General features: G+C 36.9%; 1 protein-coding gene and 2 pseudogenes across 1 annotated transcript; 2 read left to right on the forward strand and 1 right to left on the reverse strand.

The window, feature by feature from the left end:
* The first annotated feature begins 16,170 nt into the window (after nucleotides 1-16,170).
* On the forward strand, nucleotides 16,171-18,172 carry LOC120118667 (pentatricopeptide repeat-containing protein At2g17670-like). The gene is given in 4 exon segments (XM_039138679.1): nucleotides 16,171-16,474; nucleotides 16,477-16,632; nucleotides 16,635-17,150; nucleotides 17,153-18,172. Coding segments are annotated over 4 exon segments (1,380 nt in total). The 5' UTR covers nucleotides 16,171-16,212; the 3' UTR covers nucleotides 17,599-18,172.
* Nucleotides 18,173-18,922: 750 nt separating this feature from the next.
* Nucleotides 18,923-20,392, forward strand: LOC120118380 (annotated as a pseudogene).
* Nucleotides 20,393-20,968: 576 nt separating this feature from the next.
* On the reverse strand, nucleotides 20,969-22,044 carry LOC120118381 (annotated as a pseudogene).

Consider the following 22,044-nt stretch of genomic DNA (forward strand, 5'->3'; position numbering starts at 1 on the left):
TCCGAGTTTCCTTTTCATCTAACGGTGGATGAACTTGCACAGCCAAGTCCCTCCATTTTTGTGCGTACTGCCTGAAACTCTCGTTATGCTTCTTTTCCATGTTTTGTAGCATAACTCGATCTGGCCTTATGTCATTGTTATGCTTGTATTGTTCCAGAAATGACTTGGCCAGGTCCTTCCAGGTCTTGATATTTGATCGGCTTAGCTGGTTGTACCACCGAATGGCTGAGCCCGACAGACTATCCTGAAAGCAGTGGATCAGAAGTTGGTCGTTTCCTCCATATCCTGTCATCTTTCGGCAGAACATGGTGATGTGAGTGGATGGGCAACTATTCCCGTCAAACTTCTCGAACTCCGGGGACTTAAATTTCGGGGGAAGAACCAAGTCCGGGACTAGACTAAGTTCCGCTGCATCGATTTCATGGTAGTCACGGTCTCCTTTGACTATATTCATTTGGTCCTCCAATTGTTTGATTTTTTTCTCCATCTTCCTCGCTTTTACCTCTTCGTCCAAATCCGGTACATGGTAATAACCCGGATTGTTCTTAGGGTTGAATACAGAGGACGAGGGCTTTGCTTTGCAGCAGATGAGTCCCCTCGAAGTTCTGGTAAGATTTCAGGTGAGATAACCACCTGTGGGGTAGGTTGTATAGTTACCCCTTCCGATGAACCTGCCCCAGGCGCACTGGTCTGTTGTAAGCCAACTAACTTGGCAACGATCTGATCAACCAAGGACTCTTGGTTCTTTGTGATTGTTTCCAGAGTATTTCGACTGTTCTGGTTTATCTTGTCTTCTAGCTCCTTCTGTAGTTTTAACATATTCTCCTCGATTTGTGTAATTCTGGCTTCCATCCTCTTCTTCAAACGAGTGTTATGTGGATGGGGTGTGTCCAATGCTTGAGGCGGTGTATCCAGTATTTGTTCCCTTTGATGAGACATGTTTATGTTAGTTAATGTGAATGCAAAGAAAATAACAAAATGCAAAGAAAATAAGAAATGCAAAATGTCTAAATATATGATGCATGAAATGTTCGAGGCATTGATCCAAAAAAATGTGTCTGTTATTCTGAATAACCCTTATTGGTGACAAAAGTGTTACGTCTGAAGAGACAAAAAACTCTTTTTGATGGTACGAATCCTGTACAGCTTCTGACAAGTTGATTCGTCTTTTTCACTAGTTGAATATCCTGTCGAACCATTCCGGCTCCTTTGGCTAAAATGTGCAAATAATGAGATGCTTGCCCCAAAAAAGATCTCGAAGGACTGCATCTTCGACTTTCACTTTCTACCGAGCTTGTTTCTAACGAAAGTGTCATTGGAGCCCTCCATCGAGAGAAACTATCCAAAGCTTGCTTCTTGAATTCGTCAGTAATGGCATCTAGCTCAGCTAGTGTTTCACTATCTTGTTCTTGTATTTTCGAAAGGAGCGACCGAGTCAGTGACCTTTTCCTCGTATTGCCCCTGCAACTTTGCCTTTGAGTATTCTTTGATCACGGTTGGACTTCTGAGATTTTATCTCTTTGTATTATAACCCCTTTGCCCATTAATGCAGATTATTTACGTTTAACAAACACATTTTGGTGGATCAACACCCCGTTTTAAATGATGCGAATGATAAAAACATAATAAAAGAAGACAAAAAATAAAAGAGTTAGTGAGGTAAATCAAAACAATAATAAAAATAAAAACAAATCCTACCCCACATGATATCTACCCCTCATGCTTTAATTCCTACCCAGACATGATTTCTATTCCGCAGGCTAATTTTAAACAAATCCTAACCGCATATTTGTCTAGTTCGCATGCTTTGAACAGAAAATAAAGCAGGAAACAAAGCATCCTAGGGTTCGGAATGAGGTTTTGGGGTGGGCTCTACTTCCCTGTACTCTCCCGGTTTAGGTTCTAAAAACGGTACTCGAGTTCTCCTTGCCGGTGCCCCCTTGGGCTTACCAGACCCTTAGTCCTAAACCCATCACAGGCTTGTGTGGACTAAGTTAAACTCGAGGGGACACATTCCCTTATGCCCGCACGGTGAATAAATTCACACGAAGACATAAGGTATATGAATCCCGAAGGCTACTTGCTAGGCATATGCGGTGAATAAATTCACACGAATGCGTCGCTTTCACCCCCACTTAAAAGGGTTCAGAGCTCGGGTTTAGAGCTTAGAGATGACAATTTTGAAAAAAATCTGAAATCATTAAAAAATATTAGTACAACTATTTATTTGAAACAAAATAATCAAAGGTAAATAATTTGAATCGAATAAATAAATTAAAATTAAAATTTACCATTTTCGCATAAAAAGACAACCGAAAATTAATTCTGGCCTGACTCACTTACCTGTCCCCAGCGGAGTCGCCAAGCTGTCGCAACCGTCTTTCGGGTTGGGCCCCGGAATTGGGCTTTGACTTGAGTGATTGGGTTGGGAGTCGCCACCGACCATTTTAAAATGAATTTAGGTGGGTCGGACACCATCTTACCTGATCTGCGTTGTACCAGAAACGTGTCGGGTTCGGGAGTCGATTACGGTCAAGGAAGGGTTAGCACCCTTGAACCGCCCTTTCGGTACCAATTAATTTGTCGGTTGTCTTAGTTGCGAAAATTTAAAATTTAAATTTAAATTTAAAAACTCGATTCACATTACTTACCTTTGATTGGTTGGAGTTCTTCTAAAAAAGGTCAAAAATGTTAGAAAATATAATAATAGACAAATGTTAGATAAATCAAAAAAAAACATAAAAAAAAAGAATAAAATAAAGTATCGACTTAGAGGATCAAATTGAGACAAATTGAAATTAATGGACTAGATTGGTATTAAAATGAACTGCAAAAGAGAAAAGAAAAAGTTAGGTGCCAATTCACGAAATATAAAAAATATAAACATGGACCAAATTGATTAAATTGGAAATTCGGAGGCAAATTTACAGGTAGTGACCAAAATGAATTGCGACTCAAAGTATCAGGGACTACGGAAGGGATTTAAGAATCTTGTATTTGCAGGATGGTCCTTGGTATATAAATACCAAAACCGGCCTATTTTGAATCATTTCTCTCCATTTTCCAGATCTCTTCTCTCAAATGAGAGATATCTCTCTCAAACAGCCCTTCCTCTCGGGCGATATCCGGCCACCGTCTGGTGGCCCACTCAGCCGCACCGCCGCCGCCCCGGCCGCCGGAAACAAAACCAAACCTTAGCAAGATGTTCCCCTTAACCCCGTAAACACGAAACCAAGCCTAAAATCCCCAAAAACCCCACCTACCGGAGTAGATCTAAACAAAAAGTCTCGACCTTTTACCTTTCCGGCGACCTTTCCGCTTCTGTTCTCGCCGTGCCCGCTCTCGGTTTCTCTTGGCTTTGGCCTTTTTATGTATTCCTTTACTTGTGTTTGGGGTTTGGCTTCAGTGATGTTATTTTGGCTCTGTTTTCGTGTACTTTAGTACTGTTGATGCTGTGTTGATGTTGTGATGTTCTATGTTTTTGTTGTGTTGATGTGTTTTGACTGTGTGGTACACGATGATGGTTTCTGGTCTTGGTTTCTTTGTTCTCTCGGTGTGCTGTGCCCGATTCTTGGGTTTCCAGTGGATGGTTTTTTTCTGGCAGTGACTTGGCCGTGGGTTTTTATAACCCCCGCCGGCCGTTGAGAACCCCGGATATTGTGGAGTACTCGGTTCGTGGTTGACCGACCATCCCGGGATGGGTCAGTCCCGGGATAACGGCCGGCCGTTTCGCTCATGACCCTTGAACTCCCGTGCGGCGCGTGTTGACATGCGTGCCTAGGGTTCTCAGACCACAAACCTGTGCTGGGCTGGTTCAGGCCCGTTCTGACTTATTTGGACCCCGTTTGGACCTGAAACAAAACCAAAATAAGTTAAAAAAATGAAAAATAATAATAATAATAATAATAAATAATAATAATAATATATATATACATAAATATTTTCAAAAACATACAATATATAAATTTTCAAAATGTTTTTTTTTTTTAAACTATATAATATACGAATGTTTTCCAACATGTTTTCAAAAAAGATTATATAAATTTTCCCAAAATGTTTTAAAAACTATATAATATAAATGTTTTCAAAATGCTTTCAAAACTATAATATATATGTTTTCAAAAATGTTTTCAAAAACTATATATATATATAAGTTTTCCAAATGATTTTAAAAATTATATATTATATATATTTTCTAAAATGTTTTTTTAATACTATATATTATATAATTTTAAAAACTATTAAAAACTATATATTATATACGTAGTTTCAAAATATGTATATATATAAATATGTAGGTACATATAAAGGGGGAAAAAATATGTCGACGAAAATTAGTGTCTACACATGCCAAGAGTCGAGGGTCTACACGGTTCTTCAGGACAAATACAGTGATCCTTCAGGATATACATAGGTCCTTCGGGACAAATTTCATATGCCACTCAGTAGGACTTATACGAGCTGTGGTGACAGCATAAGTGCACAACCTCAATATACTCGAATACCTTAAGTTCTCAGTAATTTACATGGGCCTATAAAAGATATCAAAAGTGTTTTGCATTATTATTATATGATGTTATGTGTGTTTCTTTTTGAAATGATATGTGTTACATGATATACATAAATGATAAGTACAAGACCATATGATAAATGGGTTAATGATTATGATAGAGATCATGATAATGATGGTATATGTGCATATATACATTTTGTTATATGAAATGTTTTATGGTTTCCATTATATGTTTAAATGCCTCACTAAGTCGTAGACTTAGCGTGTGATTGTTTCACACGTAGGTTTCGAGAATAATAAAGAGCTATGTGGAGCAAGACATGTCAGTTGCTTCTTACCGAATATTAGATCAGAAAAGAATTTTGAATTATATGTATTTTGGATAGTGAAAGTAGTTGGCATGTAATTAATGTTTTAAATGGTATATGCTCTGACAAGTTCTGTAATGTTTTAAACGTATATATGTAAACGGTAAATGTATAGCGATGAAAGGTTAAATTTTAAGAGTTTATGTATGTTTTACGGAAATACTGTAGCAGGGTATCGGTACCCTAGCAGCAATCTGGAAAAAATTTAACATTTGGTACTGTTCATGGTACTGTTCATTATTGTTCATAGTATTGTTCATACGGTATAGTATTGTTCATACCCTATATTACTATTCATAAAAACGTTTTTAACTTGAATTTTTATAATGAAACACAATTTAATCGTATATGATCGTATTTTCTTAATATAAGTCCAAATGTTCTGTTATTTTGCAAGAGTAAAGGTTTTGAAATGTCAATGTGACATCTCGGACTCGTATCCGGGTCGGATACGGGTAAGGGTGTTACAAGTCTTCACTTAAATGTTGAAAATTTATAGCCAACCATGATAACGGTATTCGATCACCGTTGAAATTAAGCATGATACCTCTAAGATACTCCTCACACAAGGAATTACAATTACCATCCACCACACCAGAAATAACATCCCCATCTACTGGAAGCCCCAATTGTATGGAAACATCATTGTTGAGTTAATCGATTGACGAAATCGGCCAAGAGGGGGGTGAATTGGCAATTAAAATTTTTGTGGAAGCTTTGCAGAAAATTGAAAGTAATTGCACAGCGATTTAAAGTGGTTCGACTTTCTCAAATAAAGTCTACGTCCACTACCTTAGCTATCAACACTAAGGATTTTCCAACAAATTCACTAATTTGTTCTTTCTTTTGAGGCCAAAGATAACCTTACAATTCCCTCAAGAGTATACCCCAACTCTTGAGAACACTCTTTTTCCCAAAGAGAAGATTACAAATTTGCAAACTTACAAGAAAACCTCACAAGGTAAGATGTTTGCACAATTCTAGAACAAAGAAAAGAACACTCAAAGATGAATACAATTGAGCACAAAAAGTGTTCTTGAAAGCAAAATGAATATTGAATGAAAATAGGCTTGAAATGCTGAAACTTGAGGTTTGATGCTTTCTCTTTGATTCTCTCTTGATTCTAGTTGCTTGATGTTTCTTGTTGTTGATCAATGGCTTCTAAGCTTGCTTAAATACACCTTGGATCACTTCTGAACGTTGGGGATGATTAGAGAAGATATTATAGCCGTTTTAGTGTGAAAACATTTAATAAAACATCTTGGAGCGTGGGGGAATCGGTTCCCCTTGAAGGGAATCGGTTCCTAAGTGTAAAATTCAAATATTTCGACCGTTGTACAAGGGGGGAATCGGTACCCCTTGGGGGGGATCGGTTCCCTCCGAGCATACTGGAATTCTCGGAGCAAAACTGTTTAGGGGGGAATCGGTTCCTCCTATGGGGGGAATCGGTTCCCTCCGAGCATTCTGGATATCTCGGGGCCAAAACCATTTAGGGGGAATCAGTTCCTCCTATGGGGGGAATCGGTTCCCTCTGAGCAATCTGTAATTTTTGGCTTTGAATTGGTTCGAAATACTTTGTAAGATTATTTTGAAATTGTTTTATGATTAAAACTTAATTTTACACTTAAGTAAGGATTAAAAATGATTTTTGAAATATTTGGAGTAATGTTTTGATATTCGAATAGTTATATCGAATATACTTAGAAAATCATTTGGAAAATCTTAAAATCCATTTAACTTAATTTGTTATATCGAAATATCAAAATGTTTCAACAATCTCCCCCTTTTTGATATAAAAAAACATTTTAGTAATTTTAAGATTTTTGAAATCAAGTTTTGAAATTACTCCCCTTACTTTAACACTTCTTCAATTTATTAAACATTTAACACCTATTCTTCTCCCCTTTTTGTTAAATCAAAAAGACATTGTAAAACAAGGTTTTGAAATCATTTAGCCAATTGATTTATTAATTATAAGCTTAAGCTGCTAAGATCACAATCAAAAGAGAGGTTAGCCATTAGTTTCATAAATCAATATTCATAAATAATGTGATATGGCAAAATTGGTCATATTGCTAATAATTATGTAAATGATGCAAAAATGAATAAAACATATAAGTTCACACTATTCATAAATCCAAAATCCAACGATCCACAAAATCAAACAATTCAAAATGTTGAAACAATATTCATTTTGTTCAAAGATGTAAAGCTAAACACAAAATCAAGCATCCGGATCGGTAGGAGGAAAACCTCGCATAGCAGCCATTTCATGAGTTAGTTCATTAATACGAGCATTGGTTGCTTCATGTTTGCACGCATCTCCTGAAGAATCTCTAATTGTTGAGCTCCCATTGTGGATAAATGAGACTCTATAGAGGAAAAGCGCGAATCCATTGTAGCATAACGGAAATCAAATGTCTCCATAAAGGATTGAAAATATGGAGGCATTTGAGTCGATTATTGTGCGTGCTCCTCGGGTTGTTCAGGTTCTTCTTCAGCTTCATCAATATCCCTCATTAATTGTTCAAACTCGGGATCTTCGTCAGCTTCGGGTGGAGCTTGTGAAGAACTAGCTCCCGGAGTAGAAGATCGAACCCATGCACCGGTTTCCTTATTTTTGACCCATCCCGCTCTTGTTAAAGAAAGAAGATTGATTTGTTTCTTAAGAGGAAATGAGGCATCTAGACCAACTCGAAGTTCAGCTTTAGAAAAGAGATTACTAAGAATACAACCGTAAACTAGTGAAGAACAGAGTTTCTTATTTGGCACTAGGTTAACGGTTTCAACAATTTCAGCAAAGATAATCTCGGAGAGGTTTATTTTTATATTGTTTTCAAAACAGTGCAACCACCAAAGATCTAAAGCTCTAAGAGTTGAATATCAACCCCCGGATGGTCGAAACCACCAAGTGATCATGAGATGAAGGAAACGCTCATGGAGATCTAAAACACTTGCACTATCATTCCGTTTATATCGTGAGCCTAAAACTTGTTTTTCGTTTGATAAACCTTCATTGTCCAAGCCTAAGGCATTGGCTATGTAATCCGGATCAAGATGGAAATATTGACCTAAGAGGTAGGAACGCACTCCTATGGTTTGGTTTTGTCACGATTTTGATACAAACGGCATTACAGTAGAAGATACGAACAAGTTGATGATAGACAATGGGTTCAAGTTCGAAAAGTTATCAAATTTCCATTCGTGCAAGATAGGGAGATATTTAAAGTTAATATCAACCATAGTTTGAAGAGATGGGATACGTTCTTCCCTAATCTTATACGAGTCAAAATATTGGTAAAACCAATAACGATAATCTTTAGGACCCGGTTGATTGAAACAAGAATTTTGGATAGTCAAGTTAGGATCAAGATTTGGAATAGGATTTTGAGGAATAGGAGGAGGATTGGTTGACGACTAGAACGACTAGATGAAGACTTAGGACGTTTAGGATTTGACATGGTGAAGGAAATCGGAATAGATAGAATAACCTGCAATTTTAAAACAAATGTATGCAATTCAATTAATCCCAAAACTCAAATGAGTCCTCAATATTTCAAGATTCTCTAAATCAATCCTAATGGGCAAAGTTTTTGAAAAACTTTTGAAAAATATGGTTTTGAGAAACAATATATGTATAGTTTTTCATAACAACAACATAATTAATCAAAACACAATAATTTGAAAAATAACATTTTTTTATTTCGAAAATTTAAAAAAATTTGAAAAATTCTTGTGTTTTGATGAAATTAGTTGTAACATCTAGTTTCTAATCCCTAAATAATCAATGCCCGATCACTATTTCAACCTAGAACTAATTGAAACTAATCCTATGTTCAAAAATAATGAAATAGAGAGTTTAGAAAAATTTACCTTGAAAGATGAAGATTGAGGGGATTTAGATGTTGTTTGCACGATTTTAATGATGATTGCAAGTTTAGGAGATGATATTTGAAGTGATTTCCGATTGATATCGTTGATTTGAGGCAAAATGGAGATTTGAGAAGAGTTGAGAGGAAACGGCAGAAGAGAAAAAAACAAAGGAGGGTTTTGGGTGTTTGAAGGTTCTGTCCGATTTTAACAGAACCCCAGGGGGTATCGATTCCCCTGTGGGGGGGAATCGGTTCCCCTTCAAAGGGGGAATCGGTTCCCTCAGGGGGGAGATCGATTCCCTCTGCACCAAAATGCTAAAATCTGATTTTTAAGCACAAAATGCTAAATTAATCTTTTCTAGTGGTATTGGCAACTCATATATCAAAAATTAATTATGTTCAAACAATTAAATTAATCTTTAATCGATTTTTGAACATAAAATTAATTTCATTAAAAATCACAAACTCCCCCTAACTAATAGCAAGAATGCAATCAAAAATTATTATAAGCATTTTTCAAGATTTATTAAAAGTGCTAAAATTATTTTAAACACTAAGTGAAGATAGGTTGGTCAAACCTAATTCTCTCCTAAGTGTCCAAAATCTTTCCTTGTCTAAGGGTTTTGTAAAGATATCCGCTAATTGGTGCAAAGTATCAACAAATTCTATAACTACATCTTCCTTAGTGACATGGTCTCTAATGAAGTGATGTCTTATTTCAATGTGCTTAGTTCTAGAGTGTTGGATGGGATTTTTAGTGAGACAAATAGCACTAGTATTGTCACACTTGATAGGAATAATACCTACTTCAATTCCATAATCAAAAAGTTGTTGTTTCATCCATAAAACTTGTGCACAGCAACTACCGGCTGAAATGTATTCCGCTTCAGTGGTAGATAATGCAACACAATTTTGTTTCTTTGAAAACCAAGAAATCAACATATTTCCAAGGAATTGACAAGTACCGGAGGTGCTTTTCCTATCTAATTTGCATCCTCCATAATCCGCATCAGAAAAGGCATGCAAGCTAAAGCTAGAGTCTCTAGGATACCAAAGTCCTAAACTAGGAGTGTCCTTAAGGTATCTAAAGATTCTCTTAACAGCTAGTAAATGTGATTCCTTAGGACATGATTGAAATCTAGCACATAAGCAAACACTAAACATAATGTCCGGTCTACTTACAGTTAGATAAAGCAAAGAGCCAATCATTGACCTATATAATTTAACATACACATTTACCTCCTTCATCTAAGTCAAGCTTTGTTGAAGAGCTCATTGGAGTGTTATGAGGTTTCCCATTTTCCAGTCCAAACTTCTTGAGCATATCTTTGACGTACTTAGCTTGATTAATGAAGATGCCATCTTTTCTTTGCTTGATTTGGAGTCCCAAGAAAAATGAGAGCTCCCCCATCATGCTCATCTCAAACTCACTTTGCATTAGCTTAGAAAATTCTTGGCAAAGAACATCATTAGTAGAACCAAATATTATATCATCAACATAAATTTGAACTACTAATAAATCTTTACCTTTTCTCTTTAAAACAATGTAGTGTCAACCTTTCCTTTTAAAAAATCTTTTCAATTAAAAAATTTGACAATCTTTCATACCAAGCTCTAGGAGCTTGTTTTAAACCATAAAGAGCTTTGTCAATTTTAAAACATGATTCGGAAAATTTGAATCTTCAAAACCTGGAGGTTGTTCCACGTACACTTCTTCTTTATAAAACCATTTAAAAATGCACTTTTAACATCCATTTGATATAATTTAAATTCATTGAAACATGCAAATGCCAATAACATTCTAATTGCTTCCATCCTAGCTACGGGAGCGTATGTTTCATCATAGTCTATGCCTTCTTCTTGAGTATAGCCTTGAGCAACAAGTCTAGCCTTGTTCCTCACTATATTACCACTTTCATCAAGTTATTTCTAAAAACCCATCTAGTACCTACAGTAGATTTATTACTAGGCCTTTCAACTAATGTCCATACTTTACTTCTCTCAAATTGATTTAATTCTTCTTGCATAGCCATAATCCAATGTTCATCTTTTAATGCTTCTTTGATGTTCTTAGGCTCTATGCATAAAATAAATGCAACATAATTACAGATATTTCTAAGAGAAGATCGAGTAGTTACCCCTTTTGATGGATCACCTATAATTTCACCATCCTTGACATAGTTATACTCTCTTGGAAAAGATACTTCCCTTTCTTCAATGGTTGGATTCTCGAGGGGATCATGAGTTTCCTCATCTTTTGTTTCTTCCTTTGATGATGATTCTCCAACGTCATGTCTAACGTCATTTGCTTGTACAATACCTACATCATCATTAACAGAAGAATCCTTCCTCGGAAGGGGATTATCATCGAAAACAACATATAGACTCTTCTACAACTAAAGTTCTTTTATTAAATACACGATAAGCTTTAGAATTTAAGGAATAAACCAGAAAAATTCCTTCATCACTTTTAGCATCAAATTTGCCAAGATTTTCTTTACCGTTGTTTAAAACAAAACATTTACATCCAAAAGGATGAAAATAGCTAATGTTAGGCTTTTTATTTTTGAGAATTTCATATGGAGTTTTCTTTAAAATTGGCCTAATCATTACTCGATTTACAACATAACAAGCGGTATTTGTGGCTTCCGCCCAAAAATATTTTGGCAAATTATTTTCACAAAGCATGGTTCTAGCCATTTCTTCTAAAGTTCGATTTTTCCTCTCAACAACTCCATTTTGTTGAGGGGTTCTAGGTGCTGAAAAATTATGGCTAATACCATTAGAATTACAAAACTCAATGAATCCAAGATTTTCAAATTCAGTTCCATGATCACTTCTAACACTAGTGATATAGTAACCTTTTTCATTTTGGATTATTTTGAAAATGTGATGAAATTTTCTAATGCTTCATATTTAGTACTTAAGAATAGAACCCAAGTGTATCTAGAATAGTCATCTACCAAGACAAAAGCATATTGTTTTCCTCCCAAGCTAGTAGTTCTAGTTGGCCCAAAAAGATCTAAATGGATCAATTGTAATACTCTACTAGTTGATACATCATTAATAGATTTAAAAGAAACTCGTTTTTGTTTTCCTTTAGCACAAGCATCACAGATTTTATCATTATCAAATTTAAGCTTAGGCAACCCTCTTACTAAGTCTCCTTGAATTAACCATTGCAAAACACTCATACTAGCATGACCTAGTCTCCTATGCCATAACCAACTATCATGCTCATCCTTAGCAACTAGGCATAAATTAGTCATATCAATAGAATCTAAATGCACCATGTAAATGTTTCCTATTCTATGACCAATAAGCATAATCTGATTAGATGCAATGTCAATAACTTTACAACCATTAATTTCAAATAAGACATTGAATCCTTTATCGCATAATTGACTAATACTCAAAAGATTATGCTTTAATCCATTCACATATAAAACATTCTTAATTTGTATGGAAGAGGTATTACCTATTGTACCAATACCTTCAATGTGACCTTTTGAATTGTCTCCAAAAGTCACTTCTCCTCCATTTTTGGCGTTAAGCTCAATGAACCGGTTTTTGTCTCCGGTCATATGTCTTGAGCATCCACTATCAAGGTACCATGAGTTTGAATTTGTTTCCCGTGCCTTGTAGCAATGCTCCTTTCCCTACAAACATAGATTAATTTTTGATTTTTGGTACCCAAATTCTTTTGGGTCCATATTCATTAGTTTCCAAAATCCTAGTCCCCTTAGGTATCCATTTGTGTAGGATATTTTTATCTTTAGTAGTAATGAGTTCTTTAGGAACCCACATACTTCTAATGATTTTTCCATTAGAGGTTCTTTGGGGACCTCTATGATTGTAGTTTCTAAAACTTTTTCTAACAAAGTTGGATTTTGAATTTCCACCTCTTTCAAAATGTTTTGTTCCAACTTTATCAAAAGAAGTTTTAAGATCATCAATTTTCTTTTGATGATCATCATTGATCTTTGAAAGTAAATTTTGCAAATCTAAATTTTTCTTTTCAAACTCTTCTAGTTTGATTTGCAAATCTTTGATTTTACTTTCAAGATCGTTGTTGGTTTTGGATATGAGTTTGTTTTCATTTTTCAATTTTGAAACATCATTTTTATATTTTAAAAACAATTTCTCATAATCCGAAGCCAACCCATTGTACTCCTCAAATAACTCATCATAAGATAAATCATCAAAATCGGATGAGTTAGAGGTTACCTTAGAATCTTCCCCGAATGCCATCAAGCACAAGTTTGCTACTTCTTGTTCCTCTTCATCGGAAATTTCTTCATCGCTCCATGTAGCCACATGAGCCTTGTGCTTATTCTTTGATTGACCCTTTTTCTTCAATTATGGGCAATCATATTTGACATGCCCCGGCTTTTTGCATTCATAGCATATGATTGGGTCCTTCTCTTTTGGTTCATTTTTGAGGCCTTCGTTTCGTTTGAATTTTCCTTGGTAAGTTCTCATCATTTTTCTGAACCGTTTGGCAAACAATGCCATTTCCTCGTCATCATCATCATTATTAGAATCACTCTCATCTTTTGTGGATTTGAGAGCAACTCCAATATTTTTCTTCTTCTCCTTTTCCTTTGGTGTCTCTTCAACTTTATCAAGGTCCACCTCATCTTCAAGCATCATCTCATGAGTGAGGAGTGAACCGATAAGTTCTTCAAGAGTTAAGGACGATATGTCCTTAGACTCGATGATTGCCGTCTTCTTTGATTGCCATGATTTTGGGAGGGAGTAGACTAACTTCCTCACAAGCTTTTCATTTGAGATGATCTCTCCATATGATTTGAGACCATTGACAATTGTTGAAAATCTATCCGTCATAGCTTTGATGTCTTCATTTGGTTTCATCCTGAAATTTTCATAGCTATGCGTTAGAATACTAATTTTTGATTTCTTTACCTCATCTGTACCTTCATGTGTGACTTGAAGTTTGTCCCATATTTCTTTGGCGGTTGTACACGATGAAACTCTTCCGTATTCATCTGGTCCAAGAGCACAAATATAATATGGATGGCTTTGGAGTTGAGCTGGAACATTCTTGTCTCTCCTTCACTCCACAACCTTGGATGAGTGAGAGGTTTGATGTATCCTTCTTCTACAGCATTCCATTCTCCCATGTCACTTGCTTGAATGAAGTACATCATTCTATTTTTCCAATAGGCATAGTTAGCTCCATTGAAGAAAGGAGGCTTGTTGACGGGCATCGAATCGAGACCGGAGTCGAAGTTTGAAGCGGAGGCCATTGGTGACTTTAATAATCGATATAACTCTTCCCGAATCGACTCAAGAGGCGATAAAACCTTCAAATGAGTTAGGCTCTGATGTCAATTGTTGAGTTAATCGATTGACGAAATCGGCCAAGAGGGGGGTGAATTGGCAATTAAAATTTTTGTGGAAGCTTTTGCAGAAAATTGAAAGTAATTGCACAGCGATTTAAAGTGGTTCGACTTTCTCAAATAAAGTCTACGTCCACTACCTTAGCTATCCACACTAAGGATTTTCCAACAAATTCACTAATTTGTTCTTTCTTTTGAGGCCAAAGAGATAACCTTACAATTCCCTCAAGAGTATACCCCAACTCTTGAGAACACTCTTTTTCCCAAAGAGAAGATTACAAATTTGCAAACTTACAAGAAAACCTCACAAGGTAAGATGTTTGCACAATTCTAGAACAAAGAAAAGAACACTCAAAGATGAATACAATTGAGCACAAAAAGTGTTCTTGAAAGCAAAATGAATATTGAATGAAAATAGGCTTGAAATGCTGAAACTTGAGGTTTGATGATTTCTCTTTGATTCTCTCTTGATTCTAGTTGCTTGATGTTTCTTGTTGTTGATCAATGGCTTCTAAGCTTGCTTAAATACACCTTGGATCACTTCTGAACGTTGGGGATGATTAGAAAAGATATTATAGCTGTTTTAGTGTGAAAACATTTAATAAAACAGCTTGGAGCGTGGGGGAATCGGTTCCCCCTTGAAGGGAATCGGTTCCTAAGTGTAAAATTCAAATATTTCGACCGTTGTACAAGGGGGGAATCGGTACCCCCTTGGGGGGGATCGGTTCCCTCCGAGCATACTGGAATTCTCGGAGCAAAACTGTTTAGGGGGGAATCGGTTCCTCCTATGGGGGGAATCGGTTCCCTCCGAGCATTCTGGAAATCTCGGGGCCAAAACCATTTAGGGGGAATCTGTTCCTCCTATGGGGGGGAATCGGTTCCCTCTGAGCAATATGTAATTTTTGGCTTTGAATTGGTTCGAAATACTTTGTAAGATTATTTTGAAATTTTTTTATGATTAAAACTTAATTTTACACTTAAGTAAGGATTAAAAATGATTTTTGAAATATTTGGAGTAATGTTTTGATATTCGAATAGTTATATCGAATATACTTAGAAAATCATTTGGAAAATCTTAAAATCCATTTAACTTAATTTGTTATATCGAAATATCAAAAATGTTTCAACAATCATCCAACGTAATAGTGCACTCCCGCACGGAAGATGAAATATGTGTGTCTCTGGTCTCTATCTCTCAATTAGTGCAGAAATAAGGTTGAATTCAAGGTTACAGTGCTCTTCATATTTAGCTATGTAATCGAATCCAACCTCAGCTAGATACGACCAGACACGACTCGGTATCTCTAACTTAGCGTTACGAATAAATGGATCTAATATACGATCATTCCTCTAATTAATTAAATAATATACAAATTAAAATATAAACTTATAATAAAAAATGAATAAAACATTCACAATAATTAAAATAAAAAATTAAAATTATTACCATATGGGCAAAATGACTCGAGATATGATTTATTTAAACGTAGCAACTCACATTTCATTTTATAACTGCAAAAAGTAATAAGAAATTTAGTAAATAAAATAATAATTAAATAATAAACTATTAAATGATTATAATATAATAAAAAAATTATAGCTTCTAAAAACGACATCAAAACTTACTTAAAGCTTGCTACAAGAATTAATAAGGGAGATTATAAATTTTTTTGGTGTGGTTTGAGTGTTGTATGGGAAGATATTTATACGAGCGAGGGGATGGGGACGGGCAGTTGGACGGTATTAAAGGGTAGGTGGTAATTTAATGGAATGCACGAATCATTATTTATGCCTTCCGCCATGTGTCAAATTCCCCGATCCACGTTTTTTCATTATGATGTCAGTTCGAATAGAACCACAAGAAGGTACATATTTAGAAATACACTTTATTATTACTCTATTAGAAGGAGTGCTAAATCGGTAATATTTAAACAAAATATAAGTGACATAATTATTTGATTGTTTGTGTGATTCTTGGGTAAAAACGCCTGAAATTGGGCCCTTATAAATAGCATTTCATATTCACATTCTCCTCCCACCTTTCTACACTTCCTTTGCAAAACCCTAACTCACCAAATCCCACTAAAGAAGAAAAAATGGGGAAAGTCCCGCCTTCCTTTCGTCCAGCGATCTCGAGTTCCCTCACTAGAAAGCTCCCTTTAGAAATCCCAACCCCAAATCATATTCCCGAGAAAATCACCAAGAAAAAACCGCCCCAACATTCTAGGAAACCCCAAGCTTCCTCAGCATCCGGCAAAGCCAAAACCTTATTCAAATCTCCCGACCTTTCATCCGCCAAGAAGGTTTTCAACTACATCGTTGCCACAACCAAGTCCTCCATCGATCTTCGTTTCCACAACCCCTCTTGCAATCCTATGCCTCAATCTCCACCCTCCATGACTCCATCTCCCTTCTTCATCACATGGTCAAAACCCAACCATTGTTCTCTCCCGACCGATCAACTTACCACATCTTGCTCTCCCAATCTTGCAAAACACCTGATTCCTCCTCTCCGCCGCTAACCAGATAGTTAACATGATGGTCAATAATGGGCTCAAACCCAATCAGGTCACAACCGATATCGCTATTCGGTCTCTTTGCGAAGTAGGGCGCATCGACCATGCGGTCGAATTGGTAAAAGAACTTTCTTTAAAGCAGTTTCCGCCTGATACCTATACGTTCAACTTTCTTGTTAAGAATTTATGCAAGTGTAGAACTTTGAGCACGGTTTACGGTTTTATTGATGATATGAAGAGATCGTTTGATATAAAGCCTGATCTTGTTACTTATACCATATTGATTGATAATGTTTGTAATTCGAAGAATTTGCGTGAGGCAATGAGATTGGTTGGTGTGCTTAATGAGTCAGGGTTTAAGCCAGATTGTTTTGTTTATAACACCATTATGAAAGGGTATTGTATGTTGAGTAAAGGGAGTGAAGCGATAGAGGTTTATAAGAAAATGAAAGAGGAAGGTGTCGAGCCTGATCTTGTGACTTATAATACTTTGATTTTCGGGTTATCGAAATCCGGGAGAGTAAAGAAGCTAGGAAGTATTTAGATATTTTGGTCGAATCGGGGCATTTACCTGATGCTGTTACTTACACGTCTCTGATGAATGGAATGTGTAGAGAAGGGAATGCATTGGGTGCTGTTGTTCTGTTGAAGGAGATGGAAAGAAAGGGCTGTACTCCAAATTCATGCACTTATAATACACTGCTTCATGGATTGTGCAAATGTAGATTGATGGAGAAAGGAATGGAGTTATACGGGGCAATGAAGTCGGCTGGTATGAAGCTTGAGACTGCTTCTTATGCTACTCTTGTGAGAGCGCTCTGTCGGGAGGGTAGGGTTGCAGAGGCATATGATGTGTTTGACTATGCTGTTGAGAGTAAGAGTCTAAATGATGTTGCTGCTTACTCAACATTGGAGGTTACGCTCAAGTGGTTGAAGAAAGCTAGAGAACAAGGGCTAGCCGTCTAACTAGTGTGCCCTCGAATATCAGTCTCTCTGGTTTGTAGTTCTTATTTGTTGCAATTTTGACACCCCTATTTGATCGATAAAATGAGCCACTACATTATATGGAAAAATTGGCTTGTGGCATCGTAATTTCTGTTACTGCAAATGCATTCAAGAATTAGCACATGAGAAGCCTCTTATGCTGTTTTCGGCTATGTGTGCTAATCTTTTTAAGGGTTAAGACTGTATTATGGATACTGCCTCATGCTTGTGCTCATCCAGTACGGGTAGATGAAATCTAGAGGTTCATATGAAAGGCTTCTGTGTAAAATGGCTGCAAGGGAAACACGTAATTTGTCTTCTATGTCATCCATGCTAATGCTATGTACCTTCAATGGGAAAATGAGTATGCTTTTGTCTTATTATCCGACCATATGGACCACGACCATGCATTAACAGCCAATAATCATGTTCAAATTTTGGTTTTATATTTTGTGAAGCCCGTACGTGTCGCCAGGTACAATTAATTGAAGAACAAGGGGGAGGAAAAGAAGTGTAAAAATAATGGTACGACAATTGCGGATATGATGGATTTGGTGCAAAGAATTTGGGTGACCAAAATAGAACAAAAATAGTTAGGATACTAAACGTGTAGTTTATTCTAATATTCACTGTAGGTGAATCTTTGATGATTCAAAAATTTGTATCTGACGATTCTTATTTCATGATTCAAATTTTATTTAAAACAACTTTTTGAATCAAATTAGCTTATAAGGTTATGCAAATAACCAATTATTAAACTTGCAGTCTGTCGCATATGTTAAGGGCCGAAAGGAACTATAAGCGACCTTGTTTTAGATTTGATTTGTCGTCAAATTGGTTTTTGTTAGTGTCTTAAGCTTCATGTGATTGGAAAAAGCAAACAAACTTACGTGCTTTTTTGGAGCATGCATGAGCAGGATGAAAATGACTTCCACTAAAGACACGCCTTCAACATTGTGGTTTAACGTCGGACTAAGCCGCCTAATGGAGCTGCTGCGAGCTTACACATGTCGCCACGCCACATAAGTTTTTTCACCAATCATCATCGTCTCCCAAACATCATTCATGGCGAAAATTACTCATATGATTGATTCCTTTGCTTATATTTTTCTTGTTTTTTTCCTTGACATCAAGATTCAATTTGGAGTTATTCTGTTTCGTGCTTGTTGTGGATCCTTTTACACAGGATATTCCGCCTGCATAATCACTGTCTTCACATCCTGCAGGTTGTAACTTTTAGTTTGATTCTGCATGTATAAATACTCCAAATCACAAGTTTGATTATGCGTCAAATAGCCACTGTCGCATGGCGAAGAGGTATGCTTCATGTTTCCTTTGTGTTTTTGCGTCGATTGCAGTAACTTCGTTGTTCCTCCGGCTGAGGCGGCAGCGGCACTGGCAGCACCACCAGCCGTCTACATATTCGGGGACTCGACCCTTGATGTCGGTACTAACGACTTCATTCCTGGGTGCCTGGCCAGGGCAGATTTCTACTTCAATGGTATTGATTTCCCTCACTCGAGGCCAACGGGGAGGTTCAGCAACGGCCTTAACACTGCGGATCAGATAGGTAGGAATCCGCCATTAGCTTTTCACTTTGCTAGTGATCATGACAAGTATTAACGACTCCTTTGATCAATTTGTTTAGCTATTCTTCTCAGGTTAACGAAGAGTCCGCCGCCATTTCTATACCTTGTCAACGCTCCATCAACTTTCCAGGAGAAAATAGTGCAGGGTGCCAACTATGCCTCTGGAGGATCCAGTATTTTGAACTATACTGGACAAGTAGTACGTGACTTTTCATCTTTTTAGTTCTGTGAACTTCAAATAAACTTCAAGGCTTAAATTACATATTACATAATTACATCTGCAGAAAAGGGCGATTTCCTTGGAGGATCAGATCAAACAGTTCTCAGCCATTAGTTCAAACATCACCAACATGACAGGCAGTGAAGAAGCAACCGATATGATTCTTTCGAAAGCATTCTTTCTTATCAGCATCGGAAGCAACGACATCCTCGAATATCTGCTTAACCCCACGCCGCCAATGTCGGTACTGGAGTTCAACGCCACTCTGATATCCACATACGCGTATCATATAAAGGTTCGACCATGATTTCCCCTTCTTTCAGTTGGTTCACTTGAAGCCTTGAACTATGGTGCGTCTTTTATACATGTTTCCACATATGTCACAGACTCTATACGATCTCGGAGCACAAACGTTCGCAGTTTTAACCGTTCGCCAATCGGGTGCACCCCATTCGCTCGAGCCGTCTTCACTGGTATCAATAGCTGTTTCGAACCGGCTCAAGAGCTTGCACTAGAGTTCTCCTTAAGCATGATGATCGTATTAGACAACTTCAGCTCCCAAGTCCAAGACATGAAGTATTCGATGGCGAATACGTTTCTGATGACCAGTTTCTTCATGGGAGACATGTTGGCCTTCGGTAAGCATTTACTTATTACCCGACACGAACAAATAATCATTTTGACAATCCAATGAACATGTTTTTATTCAGGTTTCAAGAACATTGCAGCAGCTTGCTGCGGGAATGGAACTTATGACTGCAATCAGATGGCAAGCTTTTGCTTGAACCCCGACGAGTACTTGTTTTGGGACCGGTTCCATCCAACGCAAAGGGCATCAGAGTTGGCGGCTTTGACTCTGTTTGGTGCATCAGAACCACTTGTGGCTCCCATGAATTTCAGCCGGTTGCTAGGGGTTAAATATAGGATCACCGATGAATCTTGCATATCCACATTACATTGTTTTTAACACCAAAAATAGACATGAATATAATATCGACCTGTTTCAATTCAATAATGTCAGAGAATCCTATGTATTTGTACCTGGTGTACGACCTTGTTTTAATGAAGTGCCACCCAATTGTCATGTAATACAAGCTTACGAGCATCTTCAACAACCTCAATTATTAGAAAATGGCTGCCAGTAAGGCCTGTTAAGGTAGCTGGATCAGTACAGGTAGGGACAAAATGAGTGTTAGATTCGAGTAAAGTTCAGTCATCACTAGAATTGAATAGACTTGACTCAAATTTTAATGAGCCGAAACAAAACTACTTGACACCCGACTCAAGAAAAACTAGCGAGCAACTCAAAGAAATGATATTAATTTTTAAATTAAATTATTAATATTATTAACTTTCAACTTCACAATCCAAAGATGTCCTAGGTGAGCTATGCCATGATCGTCTTGCAAAATGAAGGATATCCGTAAACAGAACCTCATTTACACTATCCGATTCAAAGACTTTCCTAAGAATATAGGCTATTATGCTCAAAGTTTCGATTTCTCGTTTCAAACAAACCAAGTATAAGAATCGATATATACAGTCACTGAATATGTTTCAGAACTGCATTCACAGATTGATGAGCGAAATACGTTTGCTCAGTTGAACATAAGGGTAACCTACAAATGATATGAAGCGAGCAGGCTTTGAGAAGGAAATTACTCTATACCACACTTGATCATTCTCGTCCAGCTCGATCGAGAACCGTTCTTTCCCAGCCTGATTTCCAGCAAAAAATCCAAACCCTGTTATCATCAATCAGGCTATGTATGCAGCAATAAGCAATCAATAGAATCTGATTGTATTCAACAAACTTTCAAAAGCACAGGAAACACTTCATGCAGATAATCAGCCATTTCAAACTCAAAAAGAAAACAATAACTTGACCCAACCAAAACCCAAGTCATATTTTGTTTTGAGACTAAAAACCGCAACTCAGAAGAAAAAAGCAGTAAACACTAACCAATAGGTGACCTTGTAATGTGCCACTACCAAAGCCAAAGGAGGCAACGGTCTTCTTAGTCTTAGCCCTTATGTTCTCCTTTACACACCACTTGGAGAGGCATCATGACCCATGGCAGAAATTCCTTGAGACAAACACAGAACTTCTCCCCACTTTAATAGGAGTCTTGGAATCAACAAATGCCCGATCTAATCCAAAGTGCCTACAAACAATACCAAAAATATATGGCATGATATACCTCTCAGTACTAGTTATCTGCATATACAGGGGGGGGAACCCAATATGCAAAAACAACAAACCTCCAGTTTCTGCAGAGCAGTCTTGCCCTTTTCATAGGTCTCAAAACCAGAACCAACAAAAAACCCTTGCATGGTTGATTAAATAACCATCTTTGGAGAGCTCCTTGTTCCTTAATGCAGGAAACCGGCTTTGCAGTAGCTCCTTTGTATTTAGTGTCATGGTTGAAGTTCCAGACCTGGTAATAATAACATAAACATCAAAAAGGGAAAATTCCCCACAAGAAACAAAGGAATATGCCTAGTTTGAATGTACAAATCAACTAGTTTGTATTTGGTTTACTACTTGTTAATGCAAGATTTTTGTTGTTCAGGAGAAGGTCGAACCCAGTTCAAGAAACCATTTCTGTCAACAACCAT

This window comes from Hibiscus syriacus, unplaced genomic scaffold, assembly GCF_006381635.1.
Source record: "Hibiscus syriacus cultivar Baekdansim isolate YM2019G1 unplaced genomic scaffold, ASM638163v2 tig00110328_pilon, whole genome shotgun sequence".
Classification (NCBI taxonomy): domain Eukaryota; kingdom Viridiplantae; phylum Streptophyta; class Magnoliopsida; order Malvales; family Malvaceae; genus Hibiscus; species Hibiscus syriacus.